Genomic DNA, 27,330 nt, shown 5'->3' on the forward strand with positions numbered 1-27,330 from the left:
GTAAAAACAGGAGGGCTGGCATTGTGGAGACCTGAGTGGCTGAGACAACAACAACTTGATTGGAGATCCATCCACCATTTGCATGCCTAATCCCCTGTAATAGAGTCAACTGAAAGTGAATTAAGAAAACTGGATGATGCTGATGAAGAATTTGATAATGATAGGAGTGACACACGACTGAGCAGCTTTAAGATTTGAAGTATCATCCTTCAACAGTAGTGTTGAAGGATGGCATTGGAAAACTCAAACATATCAAGGGTAAAATAGTGTTAAATAATAATGCCACACCCAAGTTTTACAAATTCCTCCCAGTTCTTTATACCATCCACAATAAAGTATCCAGTAAACTAGATTGTACAGAGGCTGAATGAATTCTTTCCAAGGTTGAGTGGAGCCCATGAGCAATGCCAGTGGACTCAGTAGCCCAGAAGGATAGGTCTGTCAGGATCTGTGGTGATTTTAAGCTCACTATCAATCAGGTGCTGAAAGAAGATCAATATCCTCTACTCAGGATAGTGGATATCTTTACAAACCTTACTGGAAGAAAATACTTCAGCAAACTGGACTTTGCTAAGGTCTTCCTACTGATGGAGATGGAAGAAGAGTGCAAAGTGTTTCTTACCATGAACACTCACAAAGGTCTTTATCGCTATAATAGGCTTATTGTTGGAGTGCTCACCTGCACTCAGCAGAAAGCTATGGACCAGGTGCTGCATGACTGCCCAGGCACTCATCTCGTTACTGGTAAGGATGACAAGGAACATCTCCAACATCTCTTTTGTGGAGATTGAAAGCTGTAGGTGTGGTCAAAATGAGAGTATTGATTCAAAGCTTTGTTTGGTAGCCTGGGATAGATCAGTAGATCAAGCAGTTTGCCATGCACTATTCTGGACGCCAACACACTCCAGAAGATGCCAAGAGCCCCTCTATCCCTGGGAATGGGTTGCATTACCCTGACAGAAGATTCATGTGGATTTTGCCAGACCATTCATGAGCACAAATTTCTTGGTAGTAGTGGATGCAGCTACAAAATGGCTAGAAGTGTTTCGTAGAAATTCCACTAAGAAGCTTCTTCTCAAGGACTGGTGTTCCAGAACACTTAGTCAGTCACAATGGATCACAGTTTGTTGTGAAAAGTTTCAATCATCCCTGAAAATGAGGGGAACATGACATATTGCATCTGCACCATAACAACAATGGTTTGGTGGACAGATTTGTCCAGAGTCTGAAAAATGCACTATGAGCAATGTCAGCATTAAAACGATGCTGAATGCTCCATGCATATCACAATGCAGCACACTCCACAACCAACAACTCACCAGCTCTGCTGTTCCTTGGTCATCCCTTGTGTTCACACTTGGATCTCCTCAATCCCAATCTCAGAAGCAGTATGCAGGGCAAACAGCTGAGACAAATTGAGACCTCCTCAAACAAAGAGGTTCAGTGTTTCGCATCTGGACAAGCAAGGGACTACAAAGTGATCAAAAGTGTGTATTTGGAAAGATCAAGGGCAGAACCGGACCATTCTCCTATATAGTGGAGGTTGCATCTGATGTCATCTGGAGATAACTCATCGATCAGTTGAGGAGAGGAGAGTCAATTGTTAGAGAAGAAAGTTGTCGAGAGCTGTCAGAACCACTTCCTGCAGTACTAGAGTCAACTCAACGCCTACAAATACCATGGAAGAGAACCCTGAACCTGAGATTGTTTCACACACACAAGTGTCACCTGACAAGGACAGTGACCCCCACCCCCACCCCACTGTCAGCAAAGATTTCTTACTAGAGTAAGAAATCTTCCACAGTAATTAACTTTTTAGACATGAATGGGACAATTTAAAATTTACTCTGCTGAAGATGTCTCAATTAGCTATAACATATCATATACCATATAGAGTATATATGTATGTAAGTTGAGATGCCTTCCATATTGAATTGAAGTCTATAGTTAAGTATGGAGGAATGTTGTGTATTTAATATTTCAGTGGTATTTGAGTAATACTGTAAATATATTGTTTGATTAAGCATTCTTTGTTTAAATAATTGATTACAAATTATATATAAAAGTATATGAATGACATACGTCATGGTGCTGCCGTGTTTTATGTGTGCATCTTACTACAGTAAAAACAAAGAGTATTCATTTATCCTGGTCTCCCCATGTTTTTCTTTTGATTAAATTCTGGAGTTACAAAACAGAACAGTAATATTCTACTTTGGTCTGTATGTCATTTAAATACATTAATTGTTACTCAGTCAAACAATAGTTTGTCCTTTTTATACCTTTTTAACTATGTCCATGAAATTTCGATTATTTAGGATAGCCACTTAAATGGGCAAAAATGTACCGGTGCCTATCACCAGAACTCACTGTATTTTCAAAATTTACATGTTTCAACCACAACCTTCAGTCACCTTACTTCAACCTTTTTGAAAAATATTTGCTAACCAATTAATGAGAGTAGAGAGAAGCAACGGTCCAGATTTGATGACAATTCTTCAGCCTGAAAAGCTAAATGTTTCCCTTTACACAAATGTTGAATGATCTGCTGAATGTTTCTTGCATGTTTTGTATTGATTTCCGTTTTCCAGCATCTCATTCTGTTTGTTCCAGTTTGTTCATTCTCACTTTGGGAAAATCATGTGACACAGAAACATTTTATTTGGAGAGATAAAATAAGCATGGATGCAACAGGCACTGATTAAGGCTCATCAGCAAATCAGGAAATCATTCACTGATACATCTAACTTATGGCCACAGATAAGTATGTGGTATTTAGAAGAACTGGGAGAAGACCCTTCTGAAAAGAATAGGAAGGAGAATAGAGCCAATGTTGTAGTGTTTAGGTGGGTTTTGAAGCTATGAGGAAAATGAACAATGACAAAAATAGGGGAGGAATATACTTACTGCAAGTCACAAAATATCATTGAGAAGATCTCCACACTTAAATAAGCTTCTGATCTTAATAACGTGTTTTGTGAGGATGTGAATTTCAGCAGACGACAGACAATAAACAAGGGCAACTGAATTGCAAGTCAACTTTGTTTCTTAACAAGGCAATCTTGTGTATTGTACAGGAACTCCAAAATAGAGGGAAAGAGGAGGGAATGTTAGATGTAGGCTAAAACACTGGTGTGCTGATACTCCAGCAAATGTAGTTTTAAATGCAAGATTGTTATAATCAATACTTATGTATCTATGTTTATTTTCCCATTTCCACATGTTTTTACAGGAGCTGCACTACTTTCTCCAACTGCTCAAAATTTCCTTTCGAGCAGTTGGAGAAATAGGGACAAACTCTTTTCAGAGTGCCCCAAAACAAAACCAGTGAATGGTAGCAACAGTCAACCATTGGGCAGAAGGTTGTCAGTACAAATTACATTTCACAAAATGAGCATGTACCACAGAGTCATGCCAATACACTTTAGCAAATAGCACACTGCCAAAGGTGGCTTCTTTTGGAAGAAATGTTAAACTGAGATCCCATCTGCCAACTAAGGGAAGGTAAAAAGATACCGTGGCATTATTTGAAGTTGAATAGGAACATTAACATAGTTAACGTTTGTTCCTCAATCAAAACAAAGGTATAAATTATGAACAGTTTATTTCATTACTGTTTTAGGAGTCTTGCTTGTAACATGGTTACCACTGCCCCTCCATTGTAACAGTGACTGTATTTTACAAATTGTTCTTTAGATACTAAACACTTTGATATAATCTGAAATTGAAAAGGGCACTGCGTAAGTGTACTGTTTGTTTCCATTTCTTCTGTACACATTTTTGAGTACCACTTTCACTCATCTCTGTACTTTGCTCTTTTATTCTTCAGATGCGATAAATACACCAACATGCACTTTCTTCTACTTCCTTTCAGTAACTACAGTCTTTTAAAATCATGATACATTTTACACACTCCTCTTCCATCGTGTTCTTTTGCAGTATTATGAAGTTTCTTCCCTCCTTCCTGTCTTTCTTTAAATCTTGCTTGAACTTTCATAACTTTAACATTCAGGCTAAATAACAATTAATAACTGCTTTCCATTTTAAATCATGTTGTACTTTGAGAACGAGAACAGACTTCCATTCTGTCATGTCTTCAGGATATTTTAAACCCCAAGCTTATATGTAGAGAACACCCTAGTGTGACATTTTTTTTTCTCTCCATTCCCCTTACCAGTTATCCTGTGGTGAAATTGGTTAATCGGTGTCAGTTTTGTTCTACAGCCTCATCTTCACTAAGAAATAGATGAAAACTGCCCACAACTCATTTCAAATCGGGCTCTTCAAAACAGATGGTATTTTAATCCCATCAGTCTGAACTAGATTAAACCCAGGTCACTGAGGTAAAAATAATACTGTCTAATCCAATGCACCACTCAGATCTCAGAGTTCAATTTAAATGCAAACACAATCATGAACTATGAGACTGTTTTAATAACCTTCAACAGTACTGAAGTACTGATCCTGTAAAACATGTTTCAAAATCAGTTGCTACATGCAGTTATTGGTATTTATTTTCTAAACATGCTAGGGCAAAGAATATATTATTTTTATGAAAATCTTCCCAAGAAATGATGAGCATTCTGTTTTGCATGCCACCTTTCACAAACATGGGGGTGTATTTTTAAACAAATATTTAGGTCTAGGCGTCTTTTCAGTGAAGTGGCCTAAGAAACATTGACAGCAATATGAGAACAAGAGTTGGGAATTATAATGATAATGTTAACATAAATGACAAAAAAAATCTTGAAATTTCTCATTTTAATGAATCCCAAATGTCATGGAAACATCCCCAGCAGGCTTTGAGATATCACGCAAATTCCCACTAATCACTTCTTCAGTAGTGCTCCTGCAACTAATCAGCTTGCCATTTGTAGCTTAAATCCAGCTTGGGGACAAATGTTATCATGCAGGATGCCATTTTCTGAAATCAGCAGAGTGCAGTTTTGGAGACATATGGCAATGCTGTCACAAGATGAACAGACATACTCTTAAAAAATTAGTTGGAAAAATTGTTTGAAAGAGGAACTTCAAAACATAACACAAAGGAGAAAGAATTTTGAACCTAGAAAAAGCAATTGTGAGGAAGGATGATGTATTTAATTAATTCTTTAAATTATTATAATTTTTACATGAATTTATGTTCACAATTTAAAAAATTAATTGCCACATAGAAATGTCTAACTTTATACTGATGGCAATTGATTCTGATTTTGCATAAGTTTTTGATTCATCAGCTGCTGTCTACAATATGACACTTACATCCTGGGAGCAAACCACTTTTGTGAACTTCACAGCACACCAGCTGGAAAATTGCACATTTTTGGAGTCTAATATCATAAGTCTCAAGAATTAAAACTAATAAAGTTGCATATATCTGCACACCAGAGAGAGAGAGGGAGATACCAGCAAATCTCTGCAAAATTTCAATGCTATACTGCCCTTCTGTTAATTTACAATAAGCCACTGTTAAAATATTTATCCACACCAGACAAACTTACCATTTTGTATTTTTCCCTCAGATCTTTTCTCTCCTGTGGTCCTTTGCACATGCAATACATTCAAAAACTTTTAGCAGCTATTCAAAGCTGTGATGTTTAAGATTAGCAGAGATGTAGAGTACTGTGAATTGTGATATTACGTTGCTAATGTGAAATTGTGCATGATCTGGTTGTCTGACTGCAACTTACTGAGGAATGCTCCTCCAGAATGAAGCTGTTTGTAATTCGTGCTTCTGCTCTTTTAGGGATAGATTATCAGATCAGAAAAATGAAAAAGAAATGACTGCTTTTATATTTTGATATACATACACACACTTTCACCCACCCACCCACACAGGTATGAACACACACACACACACTCATCCATTTACGGGCACACGCGCACCCACTAGAATCCTTGAAATTAAAAAGGAAGCAACTACATGCGAAATGAGAGAGCTGATATTCTTGCTTCAACTGATGTCAATCTTTGCCAGTTCTGCTGCAGCAGGAGAAAAGCTGGCAAAGCCAGTGATGGTTCAGACTGGAGGGGGAGGGGGACAATGGAAGCAGTAAAGTAGGAATTATTTTGACAGACAACAGTGTTGTCAATAAGAAGTTACTTTGCTTGTGAAGCAGCAAGTTTGAGTCTCAGGGTTTTTCAGTTTCTTTTTGAAATTTTCAGTGGGAACTCTGGGTGGGGCGCCTCGCGAAACGCAGCGTCTCACCTCAGAGGAAGGAAAACCTGATGTCCGCCTCACCCTCCAGCAAGCACGCTTCCTGTTGGCTGAAGAAGGAGTTGCAGCACCGACAGTAGACATGAAGAAATTGGAGGCCCCCTCTTCCCTGTCCTCCTGTCTGAAGGAGGAGGCATGTAGGCGAGATGCCTAAAGATGGAAATAAAGAATAAATGGACAACAGAAGGTGCACACACCCCTTGTATGAAATTCAAACTAATTTTTATCACATTAATCCTTTTTTGAACATTTTCTTGTCAAAACTGATGTATTTTTTTTTATCAAATTAAAGGAACTGACCTTGATAACTGCTTGTTTTGTTTACCTATTCAGTTACTGATTTCAAATGGATATCACAAGTTCATACCAACTTAATTAAAAGATTACTATGAATGATTGCAGTGTTTCATTTTGAGGTTCCTGGACAGTTTCACTTGTATTATATTTCCCTATTAATAGCTCTGGTTTCTAAATTGTGATTGTTCTTCTGGATTTCTAGCATCTGCAGAACCTCTTGTGCTTACTAAAAGTAAACATTCCAGATTCATTTGGACCCCTTCCAGAAAGACCAATAAGCTGCTATTAATGGTATGAAATCTTTAACATTAATATGACACTTAATTCAAGAAAGATGAAGATCAATTGAGGGAAAATTCCATCTCCACCTGAGCTAACTTACAGATTGTGGATTCCCCCAATGATAAGATCAACACTATAAGGGATCCTGTTGCATCTTTTGTTTTCTTAATCATAATGTTGATCTTAGTGGTTGTTGAAGTAGGTGGGGTTAGATCTTGGCATACCTGGGAGTCGATCCCCAGAATATTCTGCCAGAGTCACTAAATTTTCCAGAACTGTACTACTTAACAAAAAGAAACAGGAAATTGTGGCTTTTGATACTACAACTGATGCTCACATTTCACAGAATCAGACTGGTGTCCTTCAAGATTTTTATCTGCGGTGGAAGGAAATCCTTCTTTGCTCTCAATGTCAATGGTCCCTCAATAGAAAAATTGTACCAATTTTTTGCACAAATTCTGCAAAGAACAGTGAAAACTCAAATTCACCACATGGAGCCAACAAATACATGTAATTTGTTATTAGCATCAGATAAAATGAGGAAGTCATTCTTCACAAAATCCTGAAGCAATGTTGTGCTCACTGCAACAAACCTTAGCTAATGTTCTTATTACAGAGGACAAAGAGTAATTTATTTATAATAATCTGATGATCGTGTTTCCTGATTAAAATATTTGCAGTCTGATATGGGTACAAGCTTATCAAATTGAACAACTGGACTCCATTAAAACAACATGAATCATTTTCCTTGAGATGCACATTTAATTCTCATAAGCTTCCAGTTGAATTTACCCCAAGATCCCAAAGGAAAGGATCTTAGTTTGGAATAATTTTTATTTGAAAGATAATTGAATTTTTATACTTCATCTCAAATTTAAAGTCAAATGAATGTTAGTTATATTTTAATAGTTCATCAATTAAAATGACAATGAATGCAGACTTAAAAAGTTATGACATTAGTTCAAAATGTGAGAAGCTTTCATCAAAAGATTAAAAGTATTTTCAGACTATGAACACACCATGAGTGATGCATTTAGTTGCACTATACAAACTGCAACTTTATGTATTCTCCAAAGGTTACTCATTATTTTGTGACTGTGAACAGCATCAATAATGAAAACAATGCCAAAGCAAAATAGTTTGTTGCACAAGCTGATCTGGAAGAATATGGAAGTTAAAAAATCTCTCATCATACAAAGAACGAAAACACTACAATTTAACCAGGCCAACAAACCTTAATTTACACAGCATGAACATTGAAACAGGTCCACAAGCACACAACTCCCAATTGTAGTTATCTTTCCTTAGGTCACCTTATGCCGATGGTTAAAATGGGGTGGATTGTTTTCCATTGCTATGCTGGCTTTTTAAGTAACTGAATGTAAATTTCCCATCTGATATAGTGCTTCTTGCCCATACAAGTCCTAATCTGTTGTTCAGGCCCACCAGCAAACCAGTTTACCATCTCAATCCCAGTGACCATCTGACAGAATATTTATCAGAATCACTTTGCCCCACCCTCCTGAAAATGCCATATTTTTATGACCAGGTCAATTTCATTGAAAAGTCACAAAGGAAAAGTGGTGCTTACAACATCTGAAATGAATAACATGAATTCCTAAGTCCAAATAGAAGCTGCAGTGGAGAAGGAAAGCAACTGACAGACTGAGATAGGCTGGATCACACAAGGGTCAAAATGGAATGATTTGAAAACCAGTATTTAAAAGAGTCACTGGCAATAGCTGAATCAGAATCAGGTTTGCTATCACTGACGCATGTCATGAAATTTGTCGTTTTATGGCATCATACAGCGCAAGAAAAAAATTACTGTGTTATAAATAAGTATCGCAAAAGACAAATAACAAGGTATTGTTCATGGATTCAGAGAATGCTCAGAAATCTGATGGCAGAGGGGAGGAATTGTTCTTAACACATTAACATGATCACCACCAAAAAATGGAGAGGTGAGCAAATGTAAGGTTGAGTTGAGGGTTCAAGCATACGGGTGCAAGGCAAAGTCAAGGCGAGGTCAAGACATGTTTGAGGAAAAGTCAGGGCGAGTGGACTGGAGCACAGGTGGAGCAGAGGAGAGGCAGATTTGAAGCCCATTCACCTGAACCAAGAGTGAGGTTTGATTATTCTAATTGCCAGGCTGATTTGCATAGGTTGGGTATGGGCCGAAACGTGGGAGTGGGTTCCAGGCCCAGAATGTATTGATGACCCAGAGCCTGGGTCCTAATGCGAGGAACAACCAAGTGTTTGGATGATTTAAATGGTAGCAATACAAAGAGTGCATGTATCAGATTGTGAGGGTTTTCAATGATGGTTGCTGCCTTCTTGAGACATCACCTCTTTAAGATGTTGAAAATGGAACTGGCTGGGTCTATAATCCTCTGTAGACTTGCAATTCTGTGCATTGGAGCATCCATACAAGACTGTGACACAAGCAGATATAATGTCCTCCATTCTATATCTGTGGAAATTTGCAAGAACCTTTGATGACATACCAAATCTCTGCAAACTCCTAATGAAGTAAAGTTGTTAGCGTGCCTTCTTGGTGATCGCATCAGGATGTGGGGTCCAGGATAGAGCCTTTGAGATGCTGGTGTCCAAGAACTTGAAAGTGGTTGCCTGTTCCATTATTCCCCCTCTATGAGGACTGGTGTGTGTTCTCCCCATCCTAAAGTGGACATGCTGACATCGAGTGCAAGGTTGCTGTTGCTAATCATTCAACCAGTCAATCTATCTCACTTCTGATGCCTCCTCTTCACCAACTGAGATTCCTCCTACAACAGTAACGTCATCAGCGAATTTATAAATGGTGCTTGAGAGTTGCCTGGAGTCTCTGTCAGGCAAAAATGACCTCTCCTTGCCAAAGATCCCTTCACAACAGGTTCCCCCTCTGATGGATGGGGTGGCTAAGACACTACAGGGGACCTCCACTGTATCAAAGTTTGAATGATATAAATACATCCTCACAGAATTCACAAATTACGACCGACAAATTTGAGATCCAAATGAAATTCACTCTTACAGAAATTATGTGAAAAAAGTAAGCAAGTCATCTTGTGTTCAGCTCATGTTTCCCCATGCAATGTTGTAGACTGACACATTCCATCATCTAGGACTATATGGGGATTTATGGGGAAAAGTTCAAAGTAAAATGTATTATCAAAATACATAAATGTCACCATATACATTCACTCCTTTCCGGACTTACCCAGTAAATTAAAATAACCTGATAGATGAAATCAATGAAAGACTGAATTCAACAGGATGGACGAACAACCAGTGTGCAAAACACAACAAACAGTGCAAATACAAATAAAAAAAGAATCACAATAAATAAATAAGCAATACATATTTAGAACATGAGACGATGTGTCCAAAGGCTGTGGGAACAGTTCAGTGATGGGGGCAAGTGAAGTTGAATGAAGTTATCTCCATTGGTTCAAGAGCCTGATGGTTGAGGAGTAAATAACTGTTCCTGAACCTGACAGTGTGGGCCCTGAAGGTTTTTGTACCTCCTTCCTGATGGCAGCAGTGAGAAGAGAGGGAGGCCTGGGTGCTGGGGGCCCTTAATGATGGATGCTACTTTCCTGCAACAGTGCTCTGTGTATATGTGTTTGATGGTGGGGAGGGTGTTACCTGTAACAGACTGGGCCGTGTTCGCTAGTTTTTGTAGGATTTTCTGTTCAAAGGCATTGGAAGTTTAATATCACCAGCATATGTCATGAAATTTGTTGTATTTGTGGCAACAGTACAATGCAATACATAACAATAGAGAAAAAAACACTCTCGCCCATTTATGGTTTGTTCCAGCATTCAATTTCTCGCCAGCTGGTCCCAGTTCCCCAACCACTGGAGCAGATGTTGTTAATCTGGGTGACATCCAAGCCAGCATTGTTTTTCTTGTTCTTGTCACAATCATTTGGAGGGTTTTGTGGGCAGATGTAGCATAAGCATGAAAGGTCCAGCCCAAGACCCCGACTTGGCCGCCACCTCCAGGACCCGAACCCCGGATTCTTGCAGCACAGAGCCCAGACAGTTCCTGGAGTCGGCCTCCGAAGCTTGGAGGGGCAGGGCATTGAAGGTAGTGGAGAATGACAGAGCTAAGGTCCTGTGGGACTTCCAAATACAGACTGATAAGCAGGTACTGGCCAATCAACCAGACATAATAATACTGGACAAGGAACAGAAGAAAGCAATAGTAATCAATGTGGCAATCCCGAATGGCAGTAATAACAGGAAGAAAGAATATGAGAAGCTGGAGAAATACTGACTTGAAAGAGCAGATAGAAAGGATGTAGAAGGTTAAAGCCAGAGTAATCCCAGTGGTGATAGAAGCACTTGAAATTGTGACAGCTGGATTGGGAGAGTGACTCCAACAAATCCCGGGAACAACATCTGAGATCGTGTTCCTGAAGAGTGCACTACAAGGGACAGCAGTAAGGGTGAGAAAAAATATATAGTTAAATTAAATAAGTAGTGCAAACATAAAAATAAAGTATTGTTCATGGGTTCAATGTCCATTCAGAAATCAGATGGTAGAGGGAAAGAAGCTGTTCCCGAATTGTTAAACGTGTGCCTTCAGGCTTCTGTACCTCCTTCCCGATGGTAGCAAAGAGACAAGTGCACATCCTGGGTGATGGGGTCCTTAATGATGGATACCACCTTTTTGAGGTATTGCTCCTTGAAGATGTCCGAGATACAACTGAGGCTAGTGCCCATGATGGAGCTGACTAAGTTTACAACTCTCTGCAGCTTATTTCAATCCTGTTCAGTGCCCCCCACCCCACCCCTTAACAGACAGTGATGCAGCCGGTTAGAATGGTCTCCACAGCACATCTGTAGAAATTTGCGAGTGTCTTTGGTGCGTCCACAAAACCCTGTGGAGAATAACAACAGTTTAAACCAGTCCGTCCCCACACATTAAGGGGATAGGATTTGCAGGTAAGAAATTACTTGTTCATGGACTGTGTGTCAGGATAAATCCATGTCACATTCATGTAATTGGTATAATATAATATTGCTTAGCCTGAGAATAGTGACATATATTGAAAAAGGCAAGTAGAAAGGATCTTTTCATGCACATGGGCTGGTAAATGCCTATGCTTTGTGTGCACAAGAGAATCTTGCAGTGGCAGGTCCTGAATCATTTCATTTATTTTCCATTATAACACCTTTACTTGTGTTGTTCAATTTCTAGGGTTACCACTTTTTCCATGTACCATTTGTAAACTTTTACCCTGTTAAACTTCATTTACAGCTAAATTCACAGAGACAAAGTAAAAGTTGCATCTCACCTTGTCTTTAAGAAGTACTGTACATGTCATAATTATAAACAGCTGCAAATCACAATCAACACATACAAAATGATGGAGGAACTCATCAGATCAGGCAGCATCTATGGAAATGAATAAACAGTCAACGTTTCCAACTGAGACCCTTCTTCAGGACTGGAGACGAAGGGGAAGACACCAGAATAAAAGGAGGGGTGGGAAGGAGGGGAAGAAGGATAGGTAGAAGGTGACAGGTGAAGCCAGATGTTTAGGAAAAGTAAACAGCTGGAGAGAAGGGAATTGGTCCCCCAATTCACAATGTGTCTCACTGATGTAGAGGAGGCCACATCAGGAGCACTGGCACAATAGACAACCCCAGAAGATTCGAAATTTACAAGTCCATGCTAATTCTCTGATCAATCTTTTCAGCCACACCATTCTAAATTTTCCATCAACAGATGCTAATTTTAATCTGATTTCCCTTTCTTGACTTTCTTCAGTACGAGAGTAGCATGCACAATTTTACAATGCAAAGACATGTTTTCCACATGAAAGTAAATTGGGAATACTGGAGTGAATGCAATTTCCTCACCCAATTCTTTCAAAATCTTAGAATGGAGGTCAGTTTGTTCAGGGAATTGGTTGCTCTTTGGAGCATTCTTTTTTAACTGTCTCTTGGCTTGCATTAATGTTTGCCAAAATCCTGAATTCAATATTAGTATCTGCAGAAAGCTTGGATGTAATTGGTCTCCAATTAAGTAAATAACAACACAAATTATTTAATGACTATCTCTGAACAAGAAGCAGCCCACCCCAATGCATTTTAAATCATAGCTGGGGACTGAAAACCAGGTTTGTTTGACGAAAACCCAGTCTAATTACCATCAGCAAATGGTAATTACCTGCAGCACCAGAGGTCCCAATATACTAAACCACTGTTATTCTAAGATAAGGAATGCCTACCGTTCCTTGTCCAGACTGCTTTTCAGTAAATCTGTTCTTCTCCTACCTGTATACAGCTAAAAGCTAAAGAGCAAAGCTCTAGAGATTCGGATAACAAAGAGGCAGAGCAGCATCTACAGGATTGCTTCGAATCAGTGGACTGGATTGTATTCAAGGTCTCATCAGTGGATCTGAATGAATACACCGTGGTTGTCATGGACATCATTACAACAGTTGTAGATGAGTGTGAACCCCACAACGTCATTCAGAGTCTTCCCCAACCAGAAGCCCTAGATGAACCATGAGATCCACAATCTAGAGAAGGCCATGTCACAGGCATTCAAGTCTGGTGACCAAAAATGTTACTAAAAGGTCCAGGTACGATCTCCAGGGAGGTGGCAATTCTGGACTAAACATGAATCAATGAAGGAGGATTGACAGCTATGACAGGGCTTGAATGCTATCATCTCTTATAAAGTAATATTAAGCAACATAGGCTTAACAGAGCTTCACTTCCAGATGAGCTCAATGCTTTCTATGCTTGTTTTGACCATCAAAATATGGAGGAACTATCACAAACTCCCACAGTCCTGATGTTCCTATGATTTCAGTCTCTGTGGGTAACTTAAAAGCAACCTTCAGAAGAGCAAACCCATGAGAAACATCCAGCCCAGACCTGTGCTGATCAAATGACTGGAGTGTTTTGCAAGATCTTTAACCTCTCACTTTGGCAGTCTGAGGTACTTAACTGCTTTTAGCAGGTTTCAATTATACCAGTGCCTAAGAGGAACATGTTAACCTGCTTCAATGACTATCGTCTGGTAGCACTTACATCCACAGTGATGACATGCTTTTTGAGGAATATGATGAAACATATCAACTCCTGTCTGAGAAGCGTCTTGGACCTGCTCCATTTGCCTATCATCATTATAGATCCATCAGCTCTTCACTCAATTCTGCGACATCTGGACGGTGAAGATGCATACATCAGGATGCTGTTCATCGGCTACAACTTGGAATTCAAAGTACATTTATTATGAATGTATGTATGCATACAGTTCATTATACAACCTTGAGATTTGTCCCCTTATAGGCAGCAACAAAACAAAGCTACTCCAAAAGAACCCATCAAAAAAAGGACCATCAAGCACCCAATGTGCAGAGAGGAAAAAAACATATCAATACCATTATCCCCTTAAAACCAGTAAACAAGCTTCAAGACCTTGGCCTTGCCACAACACTTCCTTGTGCAATTTGATCCTTTGTTTCCTCTCTTGCGAATCCGTCTATTCATATTGGCAACAACATCTCCTCCATGATCTTCATCAGCACAGCTGCACCACAAAGCTGCGTGCTTAGCCCTTGTTCTACTCGCTTTACACTTATGACTGTGTGGCTAAAATGCCACATTCCAGTTTGCAGATGACACAACTGTCACAGACTGAATTAAAGGTGGTGACAAATCAGCATATCGGAAGGAGTATGAAAATCTGACTGAGTGGTGGCATAACAACAACCTCTTATTCAACGTCAGCAAGTCCAAAGAGCTGATTTATTGACTTCAAGGGGAGGAAACTAAACTCCCATAAGCCAATCTTTGTTGGAGGATCAGTGGTGTAGAGAGTCAACAAATTTAAATTCCTCAGTGCTATCATTTTGGAGGACCTGGCCTAGGCCCATCACGTAAGTGCAATTATAAAGAAAGCACAGCAGTGCCTCTTCTTTAGGAGTTTGTGAAGATTCTGCAAGACATCTAAAACTTTACACATCTATAGATGTGTAGTGGAGCTTAAATTGATTAGCTGCATCACAAATTGGTATGGAAACACCAAAGCCCTTGAACTTACAAAATCTTAGAAAAAGCAGTGGATATGGCCCAGTCCATCGGTGTAAAGCTCTCCCCATTATTGAGCACACCTCCAAGAAGTGTTGTTGCAATGAAGCAACATCCATCATCAGGGACGTCCACCACCCACGTCATGCTCTCTGGCTGCTGCCATCAGGAAGAAGGTACAGGACCCTCAGGACTCACACCACCAGGTTAAGGAACAGTTATTACTCTTCAAATATCAGGCTCTTGAACCAAAGGGGATAACTTCACCCAACTTCACTTGCCCCATCATTGGAATAGTTAGTCCCACAACCTATGGACTCTTCATCTCATGTTGTCAATATTTATTGCTTATTTATTTATTATTAATTTTCTTTTGTTTTTGTATTTGCAGTCTGGTGTCTTTTGCACACTGGTTGAGCACCCAGGATTGTGCAATCTTTCATTGATTCTGTATTGGTTATTATTGTATTAAGATTTACTGAGAATGCCGTAAGAAAATGAATCATGGATGATTGTACATGGTGCCATACATGTACTTTTAATAATATACCTAATTTGAACTTTAATTTCCATATTTCATCTACAACATCACTGTTATTCTTTTTTAAGGAACACACATTGTTCCTACAAGCAGCTTTTCCTATACTATTTGTAACAAAAAGTCAATATTGTAAACTTATTTTCATTCTCCTTTGTAGCTTTCACTCGTAACTGTATTTGTTTAATCATCAATTGTTCTCAGTATCTCTCCCTATTGCCAGGATCAACTAGAGCAGGGGTCCCCAAACTTTTTTATGCCATGGACCAATACCATTAAGTAATAGGTCTGCAGACTCCAGGTTAGAAACCCTTGCCCAAGAGCATCTTCCTCAATGATACTGCTTTTACTTTTCTGATGCCCTCCACATGTGTGACATGATTATGCATTTTGTAGTGAACTTCCTTTCCAATAACTTCGATAGGATCAGGGCTTCCCAATATTCTCCCAATGCACATATAAAGCATTGCTCCACAACGATGATCAATTTAAAATTTATAACCAAATTCTTGCCAAGTATATTGCATGTGTTTATATTTTATATAAGACAGTTGTAGATGCCAGCAGGCATCTTGCCACCAATTCCTTGCCAAAGCTGTGTTGAAACAGATGCACAGAGGATGCACAAGAATCTAAAAACAAACTGGTCAATCTGGTCCAGCCTCTGGTCCCCAAAAGATCTGACCTACTTAGGAAGGAAAAAGGTCTGATAGGGAAGGAGAAAATACTTCCTAAACAAGTAATGGAAAATCCTTAATCAATCCTCACCACAAGAACCATCTTTAAAAAGGGATGGCAATGATTTCATGCAGATTTCACTGTATGTTTTGACGTACATGTAATAAGTAAATCTGAAGATATTCTTCGATTCTGTACTTTAAAGTTGCAGTCACCAGCTTGAAGTAGAAGACCAATGGCTGCCCAATCCTGATTAGTTGATACCAGGTAGAAAGTATAAGTTTATAATCACCCTCACACTAAAATAAGCGTACAGTCTACTGCAAATAATTATTTAGTAATTCTTAATAATTATTTTAGTGTGTTTGTAAATATCAAGGGAGAACTGATTTGACAGCAGATGCCAAGATATTTATTTGACTGGCAAAGTTTAAAGCACAACACTAAGTGGTGCATTCGATATCACAATCCAAATAGAAAGTTTGGTGTAACACTGGTGTCTGCAGTTCTTTTGACTGGGTATCAGGTATATGCTAGATTGTTGTTTGGCTCCATGCCTTGTGGTGCATCGGGCGGTAACCTTGCAATTTCTTTAGCATTTGCCTGTTTTTTTACGAGGCCAAGTTGCTAGCTCAATGCTCAACCTAGCTGCTGGATTCAAACCTGGGATCACTTGCCCTGAAGTCCGGTGCAGATGCCACTATGCCTCCAGCCAGCTAAATCTGTTAGACTAACAAAGGAAAATATACCAGAAGGTGATACAGGTGTACTTGATTTTGTTTTAATTATAGATCTGGTGAACTATGAAAACATATACATACAGCAAGTTGTAAAATCACTTCAAAGTGATTGTTTCTGATTTCACTAACTTTGATACGTAGTCTATACTATCAGGATATACTGAAATTCAGATTTACTTTGAATTCCTCACCAGTTCAATGCCATTTTTTTTCATTCGTCTGCAGGACTTGAGGTAAGTGCGAATGCGTTTCCTGGCTCGCTCCTGAAATTCTGGGAACTGTCGACTGCAAGACTCAATTATAGCTTGAATCTTTTCTTTGGGCTGTTTCGAAATGGGAACCATTCGGTCAAGATTTTCATCCACAAACAGCCTCACAAACATCTGTTGGCAAAAGAAAATATTAGAGTCTGAAATGCTGATCTGCAGCACTGAAGTCTTTGCTCACAGAATGTACAGATTCATGTTGTTTTGTTTAAAGTTGAACACTGTCTACATTTTCCTCTTTTAACTGCAAGCTATGTACTAGTGCATGGTCAAGCAGGTAGCAACATACAATCAGTACAATTATAAACTGGCTGTTAGAGGAATAAAAATCATAAAGATATTTTTTTCTCTACCAGGAGAGGAAACTCTCAAACTGATACAGCATACCTTGGAGCTCAACAGTATGGAAGTTAGCCTACCTTTGCACCAATCCAATATCGAGGGGATATCCATTATACTCTTCTCTTATATTTAAAAATTAAAATTCATAATGCCATTACATAATCAGTCATTACCTTTACAAAGTTTTGACTTTACACAATAGCAAGCTTTGTTAATCCAAATTTAACATAACAGTTCTTCTGGAATCTTTGAGAAAAGACATTGTAACAGCATTTTTTGTGGAATTACACATACATGGCTAAAGCTTGTTGGTAAGTAATATATTGCCCATCTTTAAATCAGACAGCAAAATCTCAACAATCTTTATGTACAAACATCTTGCACTGAGTAAGATGAACTACTTCAAGACATGCATAACAGTTCTAGCAAACTGTGGTATGTTCCATTCACCTCGCATCATCCATTTTTACTATAGCTTTATATTCAGCTCCACTAAGTTCTGATATTTTATACTGCCTCAGTCAATTTTAGCATGTAGAGTCTGTCTTACTTAGCCTTCACTTAAAACTTTACATTACCTCTCCACAAGTTTTTCAACTCATACCTATTAATTTGTAGTTCGAAACATAGAAAATAGGTGCAGGAGTAGGCCATTCGGCCCTTCGAGCCTGCACCACCATTCAGTATGATCATGGCTGATCATCCAACTCAGAACCCTGTACCTGCTTTCTCTCCATACCCCCTGATCCCTTTAGCCTCAAGGGCCATATCTAACTTCCTCTTAAATATAGCCAATGAACCGGGCTCAACTGTTTCCTGTGGCAGAGAATTCCACAGATTCATCACTCTCTGTGTGAAGAAGGTTTTCCTCATCTCGGTCCTAAAAGGCTTCCCCTTTATCCTTAAACTGTGACCCCTCATTCTGGACTTCCCCAACATCGGAAACAATCTTCTTGCACCTAGCCTGTCCAATCCCTTGAGAATTTTATACATTTCAATAAGATCCGCCCTCAATCTCCTAAATTCCAGTGAGTATAAGCCTAGTCGATCCAGTCTTTCTTCATATGAAAGTCCTGCCATCCCAGGAATCAATCTGGTGAACCTTCTCTGTACTCCCTCTATGGCAAGAATGTCTTTCCTCAGATCAGGGGACCAAAACTGCACACAATTTTCTAGGTGTAGTCTCACCAAGGCCTTGTACAACTGCAGTAGAACCTCCCTGCTCCTGTACTCAAATCCCTTTGCTATGAATGCCAACATACCATTTGCCTTTTTCACCACCTGCTGTACCTGCATGCCCACCTTCAATGACTGGTGTACAATGACACCCAGGTCTCATTGCATCTCCCCTTTTCCTAATCGGCCACTGTTCAGATAATAATCTGTTTCCCTGTTCTTGCAGCCAAAGTGGATAACCTCACATTTATTCACATTAAATTGCATCTGCCATGAATTTTCCCACTCACCTAACCTATCCAAGTCACCCTGCATCCTCTTAGCATCCTCCTCACAGTTAACACCGCTGCCCAGCTTCGTGTCATCCGCAAACTTGGAGATGCTGCATTTAATTCCATCATCTAAATCATTAATATATATTGTAAACAACTGGGGTCCCAGCACTGAGCCTTGCGGTACCCCACTAGTCACTGCCTGCCATTCTGAAAAGGTCCCGTTTACTCCCACTCTTTGCTTCCTGTCTGCCAACCAATTCTCTATCCACATCAATACCATACCCCCAATACCGTGTGCTTTAAGTTTGCGCACTAATCTCCTGTGTGGGACCTTGTCAAAAGCCTTTTGAAAATCTAAATATACCACATCCACTGGCTCTCCCCTATCCACTCTACTAGTTACATCTTCAAAAAATTCTATAAGATTCGTCAGACATGATTTTCCTTTCACAATCCATGCTGACTTTGTCCGATGATTTCACCTCTTTCCAAATGTGCTGTTATCACATCTTTGATAACCTACTCTGGCATTTTCCCCACCATCGACGTCAGACTAACCTCTATAATTCCCCGGTTTCTCTCTCTCCCTCTTTTTTTAAAAAGTGTGGTTACATTAGCCACCCTCCAATCCTCGGGAATTAATCCAGAATCTAAGGAGTTTTGAAAAATTATCACTAATGCATCCACTATTTCTTGGGGTACTTCCTTAAGCACTCTGGGATGCAGACCATCTGGCCCTGGGGATTTATCTGCCTTTAATCCCTTCAATCTACCTAACACCACTTCCCTACTAACATGTATTTCCCTCAGTTCCTCCATCTCACTAGACCCTCAGTCCCTTACTATTTCCGGAAGGTTATTTATGTCTTCCTTAGTGAAGACAGAACCAAAGTAGTTATTCAATTGGTCTGCCATGTCTTTGTTCCCTATGATCAATTCACCTGTTTCTGACTGTAAACGACCTACATTTGTCTTGACCAATCTTTTTCTTTTCACGTATCTATAAAAGCTTTTACAGCCAGTTTTTATGTTCCCTGCCAGCTTTCTCTCATAATCTTTTTTCCCTTTCCTAATTAAGCCCTTTGTCTTTCTCTGCTGGTCTCCGAATTTCTCCCAGTCCTCAGGTGTGCTGCTTTCTTTTGCTAATTTATATGTTTCTTCTTTGGACTTGATACTATCCCTAATTTCCTTTGTCAGCCACGGGTGCACTACCTTCCCTGGTTTATTCTTTTGCCAAACTGGGATTGTCAGTTTTCCGCAATGCATGGCCAGCCTTCTGCAGAACATTACCATAATCATTTATGAATGTATTATCAGAACTAACAACATTGTAGGAAATGCTGCAAACATAAGGAACCAAGGCACATACATTTACAGTTTGCATTTTCCTGTCTTCATATCAATGAAACCTTTAACCCAATTAATTTAATGTTAATTGCCTGGAAAATGGACTTCACCTGTCTTTGGTACTCTAACTGGGTACTTCATTTTGCTATTATGCTAAATCAAGCATCATCAAGAACAGTGAACTGAGACATCTGTCCTTTAAAATACCATGAGATTCTTCTGTTTAAAACATTTTAAAACCTGACCTGGGTAATTAAGCAGGCAGCTGTCAAATCACCATGGGTCAGGGAGAGGAAACACAGCAGACAGCAGGGAAATTGTGTTAATTAATAGTGGTGGGGTAATGGCGGCTCATCCAAACCCAGACACATTGTGGGCAGCAAAGGTATAGGGGCCCCAAAGATAAAGGTGCCTGTGACCACAATCTCTCAATGCAAAGAAGCCTTGATTTTGCATAGTGCTGCCAGCAAAGAGCTAACTAATACATTGAAATAATAAGGAGCAATTTATAAGACCAATGAATTAGATGTCTTACATTTTCCTGCATGATACTATCATTGAGAGTTGAAACAATGATTGTAGGTTGCAAACTTTAAATCCAGTTTCTGTCATTACTTAATTAATGAGCACTGTTCATGTTGATGGCAGCATCAGATGCATAAAGCACAACAAGAAAGTGACACTCATGTTAGAGTAAACCATGACTGTAAGATCGGTCCCATCTATCGACGTGTAGGATTTCAATACATAATGGATGTACATACTTCTAAATATACGCAAAAACCCTTTGATGGTCCATTGAAGATGCAAGTTGCATACAAACATGCTGTATACAATTACAAGGTCCTATTAATTCTTCTTGCTGATAGAATTTTAGCAATGAGAATGTTGGGACTTCTATTCTAGGCCTTTACTTTCTTTTTCATGTAACAAGCACTGTGTTTTATATTTTGGGATATTGTGGCTGAAAGTGGTAACAGAGAAGCAATAAAAATAATTGAGGATTTTAAAAAAGGTTGGTGATCTTCCTTTCTAGTGTGGGCTTTAATTCTGGTTGTGTGTTATTTTCTTGATTCTAGTACGTTCTTTGCCACTGGGAGTAAAGGAAAAATATTTATATTACAGGGTGTTCTTCTTCAGAATCTGAACAGCTGAAAATATATGCACTATTGCAAGGCATGAGAAACCATTAACCTAAATCCCTTGGGTTTAAGATAATGTTGTGCATATACAAACCTTTAGAGTATCTAAGATACTTCATTGTCAACAAAAACACTAACATTATACATTACTGTTGTTAATGATAATTTTGTTTTCTTTTTGTTTGTCTTCATATTACTTCTTAATTTGCTCTCATTTTTTTTTGTTTTTTGTGACTTGTACCCACTTAATGATTCGTTTTGCCTTGCGGAAACAACCTCTTCCCTCTGCATAACTAAACTAACAAACTTGTGCATTAATGAATGATGTGAAATAGCTCAACAAGTAGAACCAGTTCCTCACAGCTCTGTTCAATCCGGACCTAGGGTGCTCACTGCATGGAGTCTGCGTGGGCGCCATGGTAGCACAATGGTTAGCGCGACACTATTACAACACAGGACGTTGGAATTCAGAGTTCAATTCTGGTATCCTTTGTAAGGAGTTTGCACATCTTCTCCCTGGAATCCTTCCACATTCCAATCATACATCAGTTACTAAGTTAATTAGTCATTGTAAATTGTCCTGTGATTAGGAAAAAATAAAATCTTTCCTTTCATGGAAGAAGAGGCCTGTTAATGAGAATGAGAGAGAATAAAAATAAATGGGATTAATGTAGGATTAGTGAAAAATGAGTTGTTGATTCAACAGATTCAGTGCTGTAGCTCACTCAGACTCTATGACTCTTATCCAATTTGCTATTTGTTATTTTTCTTAAAGTTCTGGCCTGATTCCACTCACTGCATTATCACAGCTGCATCTTCATCAGTCAAACCCTAAGCTTCCTTCCTAAATCAATCTAACTCTCTATTCATTCGCTCCCTTTAAGATGTTCCTTAAAAACAATTCTGTGTTCAATCTTTTGGCACTTGCTATGATATAATTTATTTGCCTTGGTGTCAAATTTTACTCAAAAACATTACTGCAAAGTGCCTGGGGATATTTTCTATGATCCAGATTTTACATAAATGTGCAAGAGGGATACATCCTAGTTTGTCCATAAAGAGCAATTGCGGATGCATATGCCGAGGTGAATTCACACAGTATATTGAATAAGGTAGATAATCTTGTGGCACAGTTAAAAGATTGACAGGTATGATGTTGTGAGATCTCTGAGTCGTGGCTGAAAGAAGAACATAGTTCAGAGCTTAGCATCCAAGGATACACATTGTCCCAAAAGGACAGGCAGGGAGGCAGAAGGGTGGCTCTATTTGTAAAATAAATGAAATCAAATCTTTGGAAGGAGGTGACATAGGATCAGAAGATGTAGAATCCTTGTGGTTACAGTTAAGAAGTTGCAAGGGTGAAAATAATGAGAGTTATATACAGGCGACCGAACAGTAGCCAGGATACAGACTTCAAATTACAACAGGAGATAGGAAAGGCATGTAAAAAGAGCAATGTTGCGTTGATCATGGGGGATTTTCAATATGCTGCTGGATTTGGAAAATCAGGTTGATACTGCATCTCAAGAGAAGAAATTTAGAGAATGCCTTTAAGAAGGCTTTTTAGAGCAGCTTTTGGTTGCGCCCTCTAGGAGAATGGCAATTCTGGATTGGGTGTTATGTAATGACCCAGATTTGATTAGGAAGCTTAGGGTAAAAGAAACCTAAGGAGACAGTGATCAAAACATGATAGAATTCACCCTACAATTTCATAAGGATAAGATAAAATCGGCATTACAGTGGAATAAAGAGAATTATAGAGGCATGAGAGAGCGACTGGCCAAAGCTGACTAGAAGGAAACACCAGCAGGGGTGGTAGCAGAACAGCAATGGCTGGTATTTATGGGGGAAATTCAGAAAGTGCAGGAAAGATACAAATTTGTGAGAAATTAGAGGATTGGGAAGGTTTTTAAAACCAACAGAAGGCAACTAAAAAATAACCATAAGAAGGAAAAAGATTAAATATGGTAAGATAGCCAACAATATCAAGGAGGATACAAAAAAGCTTTTCACATATATAAAGAGACAAGGAGATGAGAGTGGATATTGGACTACTGGAAAATTACAATAGAGAGATAGTAATGGGGAACAAAGAAATGGCAGATGGGTTTTCCAGCAATATCATCATTGAGAATGGCAGCTTAAGTCACTAGCTCCTCCAGAAAAATGCATATTAAGCCCCATTAACCCGTCAAATATATTTTTCAAAAAATATTTGAAATGAAACAAGGGGCAAGAATGGGGAGAAGAAATGGAAATGAAAAAACTGCGTCCGAGAGGAGTGCAGTGGGCGGCTCTCTGACCCGACCGCGTGCTAGTGAGGCAGCTGCCGGGCCTTGTTCAGGCGAAGCGGCGAATGTCTTCGAAATCCTGAAAGAAATAATGGAGGTCCAGAAAGATATAAAGCAGCAGCTCCATGATATTAAGGCAGAGCTCGCCAGCGTTAATCAAAAAATAGTGGTGGCAGAGACTCGCATTGAGAAGGTGGAATATCATGTTCAAAACATGGAGCGGATACTGAGCAAGACAATAAAAATAATACATCACCAAGAAGGTAAACTGCTTGACCTGGAGGGAGGATCATGGAGGAAAAATATCAGAATCTACAACATTCCCGAAGGAGCGGAGGGCCTGTCTATGATGGAGTTTGTCGGAAATTTACTGCGGGACGTGCTGGATTGCCCCCCGGCTATGGAGCTGGAAGTCGAAAGAGCACACCGTGCGTTCGTTCTGAAACCTACCCAGGATAGAAAGCCACGCTCAATAATAATTAAATTCCTTCGGTACAGCACCAAGGTGGAGATTCTATGAAGGGCCTGGGGTAAGAAGAGAGTGTTTTTAGAGGATAAATTAATATATTTCGATCAAGATTACCCCCCCTCGCAGTCCTCCAGAAACACAAATAATACTCCGAAGTAAAGCGAGTATTAAAGCAAAATGAGATCAGATTTCAAACTCCGTACACTGCTAAACTTCGAGTGTTTTATGACAATGGGACGCAGTTGTACCAGACAGTGGAAGAGGCGACTACAGACATGAAGGCCAGAGGGTTGCCCGTCAGCATGACCAAAATGAAAGAAAGCCTGGCTAATGAATTGTCCCGCTTGGCTTGGGAAATAGTGCGAGAAACGAGAAGGCAGGAGACGGGAGGAGGCCAAGAGAAACATATCAGGAAGAGACCGGGAGTTTCCCAAAGATAGTCCTCACCCCCTTCAGAAGAGCCATAAGGTTTGGCTAACTTTAAAAATGTTGAGGAGCTAAACAGAAGCAAAAGGACACGGTGATATACCTAACTCGAGATATACTTATTATAATGTGGATTTTATATTACTTAGTTGTTATTCTTTATTTGCTCACTTACTCCTTTTTCCCCACCAAAATGAGAGAATATATATATATATATATATGTGTGTGTGCATATATGTGTATGTATGGAATGTGTGTGTATGTGTGTATATATATATAATGTGTGTGTATATATATAAATGACTGTATAGGAGATAGGAGGAGTACACAGGGAAATCTTTTCTGTGTAATGGATTTGTTCACTGACTTTTATGAATACTACAATGAGGGCCCTCAACTCACAAGTAGGAGGGGTTATCCCCCACAGCTAGACATTTCCTCTAGCTCAATGCAGGGTCATCTACTAGAGTCCTCAGCCTTGGAATCACGTGGTTGTTGTCCTTTTTGTTATTATTTGAGTTTCTTGGTTCTTATTTGTTCAGGGAGTAGATCAATTAAGTTTTATTCTAATTTCAATAATACATTTAAAGATAAATACAGATGACTAAGGACAAGGTAAAATTAATTTCTTTTAATGTAAATGGGCTATTAAATCCAATCAAACATAAGAGAATTTTATCCAAATTGAAAAAAAGAACAAGTCCATGTAGTATATTTACAGGAAACTCATTTAAGTGATAATGAGCATAAAAAACTAAAGAGCATGGGCTTCACTAATCTGTTTTTCTCCTCATATAAATCAGGGCATAGGAGAGGAATTGCTATTCTTATCTCAAGTAAGCTAAATTTTGAAAAAATATTCGAAATGGGAGATAAAGAAGGCAGATATATTCTGGTAAGGGGGAACATAGATGGCAATTCAGTTACTCTATTGAATATATACGCACCCCCGGGAAGTGATACTGGTTTCTTTCAGAAAATTACTGATATTATGGTAACGGAAACAGAAGGTCTCCTGATATGTGGGGTGCGGGGGGGGGGGGGACTTAAATTTACAATTACAACCAAACTTAGACTATTCCAATAGAAAAACCTATGAAACAAAATCTTTACATAAGAAAGTTAATACACTTTTTGAGGATGTTGGTTTAATTGATATATGGAGGGACCTTTTCCCTGACAGAAGAGATTACACTCATTATTCTGCTCCACATTCTGTATGTACAAGAATAGACTATTTCATAACATTTGGAAAAGAGAAAGACAAAAACACCTGTGGAATTGGGACAATAGATGTAAGTGACCATGCACCTATATATTTATCTGTTGATTTTGACCTACAACCAAAGAATACTATTTGGAAACTAAATTCAAGTCTACTCAATGATCCGTACTTTAAGGAACAAATTAAAAAAGAAATTGGTCTCTACTTAGAATTTAATGATAATGGAGAGTTTTCACCTCCCATTTTATGGGATACTCTGAAGGCTGTCTTAAGAGGGAAAATTATAGCGATATCTTCATATAAGAAAAAATAAGGAATAAAACATTAGAGGAATTACAAAATAGGCTGAAGGAACTAGAGAAAAAACACAAATTGAATTTGGCACAGGATACATTAAGGGAAATTAAAAGAATTAGGAATGAAATAAATAATTTGGCTACGCAAGAAATCAGGAAAAAATGTTTCTGAAACAAAGACATTATGAAAGTGGATCGAAATCTATGAAAATACTGGCGTGGAAACTGAAAAAAAGAAAGCAGAAAATACAATTCATAGAATTAGGGGCCCAAGAACGAAAATGATAAAAAAATAAGCTAAGTGAAATTCAAGAAGCTTTTGAAGTGTTTTACAAAACACTGTATTCCAAAGTTCCAGGGCGAAGCATAACCCAAATTGACACCTTCTTGAATTCTCTAGAGTTACCCACTTTAAGCGAAGAACAAAATAGAAGGATGACTGTTGACATAACTGAAGTTGAATTAAAAGCTGCAATTAGTAGGCTTAAATTAAGCAAGTCACCAGGATCAGATGGGTATATGGCAGAGTGGTACAAAGAATTTAAAAATGAGTTAATTCCTGTTTTACTCCCCACACTGAACTGGGCTCTAAAAAAGGCACAAATGCCACCCAGTTGGAAGGAAGCAATAATCTCAGCTATACTGAAAGAAGGCAAGGATAAAATGGAATGTGGGTCATTGAGACCAATATCCATTCTTAATGTAGATCATAGGTTATTTACCTCGATCATGGCCAAACAATTAGAACAGTTTCTACTCATACTGATACGTAATGATCAGACAGGTTTTATATGACAACACCAGACTCAAGACAATATATAAAGGACATTTCACATGATGGATCATATACAAAAAAAAATTGAAGCAATAGTGATAAGCGTGGACGCTGAAAAAGCATTTGATTCGGTTAATTGGAATTTTCTTTAGAGTTTTACATAGATTTGGTTTCCAAGACACAATTATTAAAACTATACAGACATTATATGACAATCCTACTGCTAGGATTAAAATCAATGGATATTTATCAAATTGTCTTACCCTAGAAAGGGGCACGAGACAGGGTTGTGCATGGTCACCACTACTCTTTGCGCTATATCTGGAACCATTAGCTCAATACATCAGACAAAATGAAGATATCAGGGGAATTACTATTAAAGTGACAGAGCATAAATTGGCTTGTTATGTGGATGACATTTTGCTCTATTTAGGGCAACCAACATACTCTTTACCTAAATTGATGCTATCCTTGGAACAATATGGTCAAT

At 38.8% G+C, this 27,330-nt stretch overlaps 1 protein-coding gene across 5 annotated transcripts in view; it reads right to left on the reverse strand.

Moving 5' to 3' along the window:
- Positions 1–27,330, reverse strand: part of LOC132399855 (nucleolar protein 4-like) — a 338,547-nt gene that overhangs the window by 57,521 nt on the left and 253,696 nt on the right. For 4 of the 5 annotated variants that reach the window (XM_059980691.1, XM_059980690.1, XM_059980693.1 and 1 more), the window contains 2 exons: positions 17,002–17,193; positions 6,209–6,367 (listed from right to left, as the gene is read on the reverse strand). In XM_059980691.1, the coding sequence (XP_059836674.1) occupies positions 6,209–6,367; positions 17,002–17,193 (351 nt within the window). The remainder of the gene's footprint in view (positions 1–6,208; positions 6,368–17,001; positions 17,194–27,330) is intronic. The other variant, XM_059980692.1, reaches the window with a different exon arrangement.

Source organism: Hypanus sabinus, chromosome 9 (genome assembly GCF_030144855.1).
Source record: "Hypanus sabinus isolate sHypSab1 chromosome 9, sHypSab1.hap1, whole genome shotgun sequence".
Lineage (NCBI taxonomy): Eukaryota > Metazoa > Chordata > Chondrichthyes > Myliobatiformes > Dasyatidae > Hypanus > Hypanus sabinus.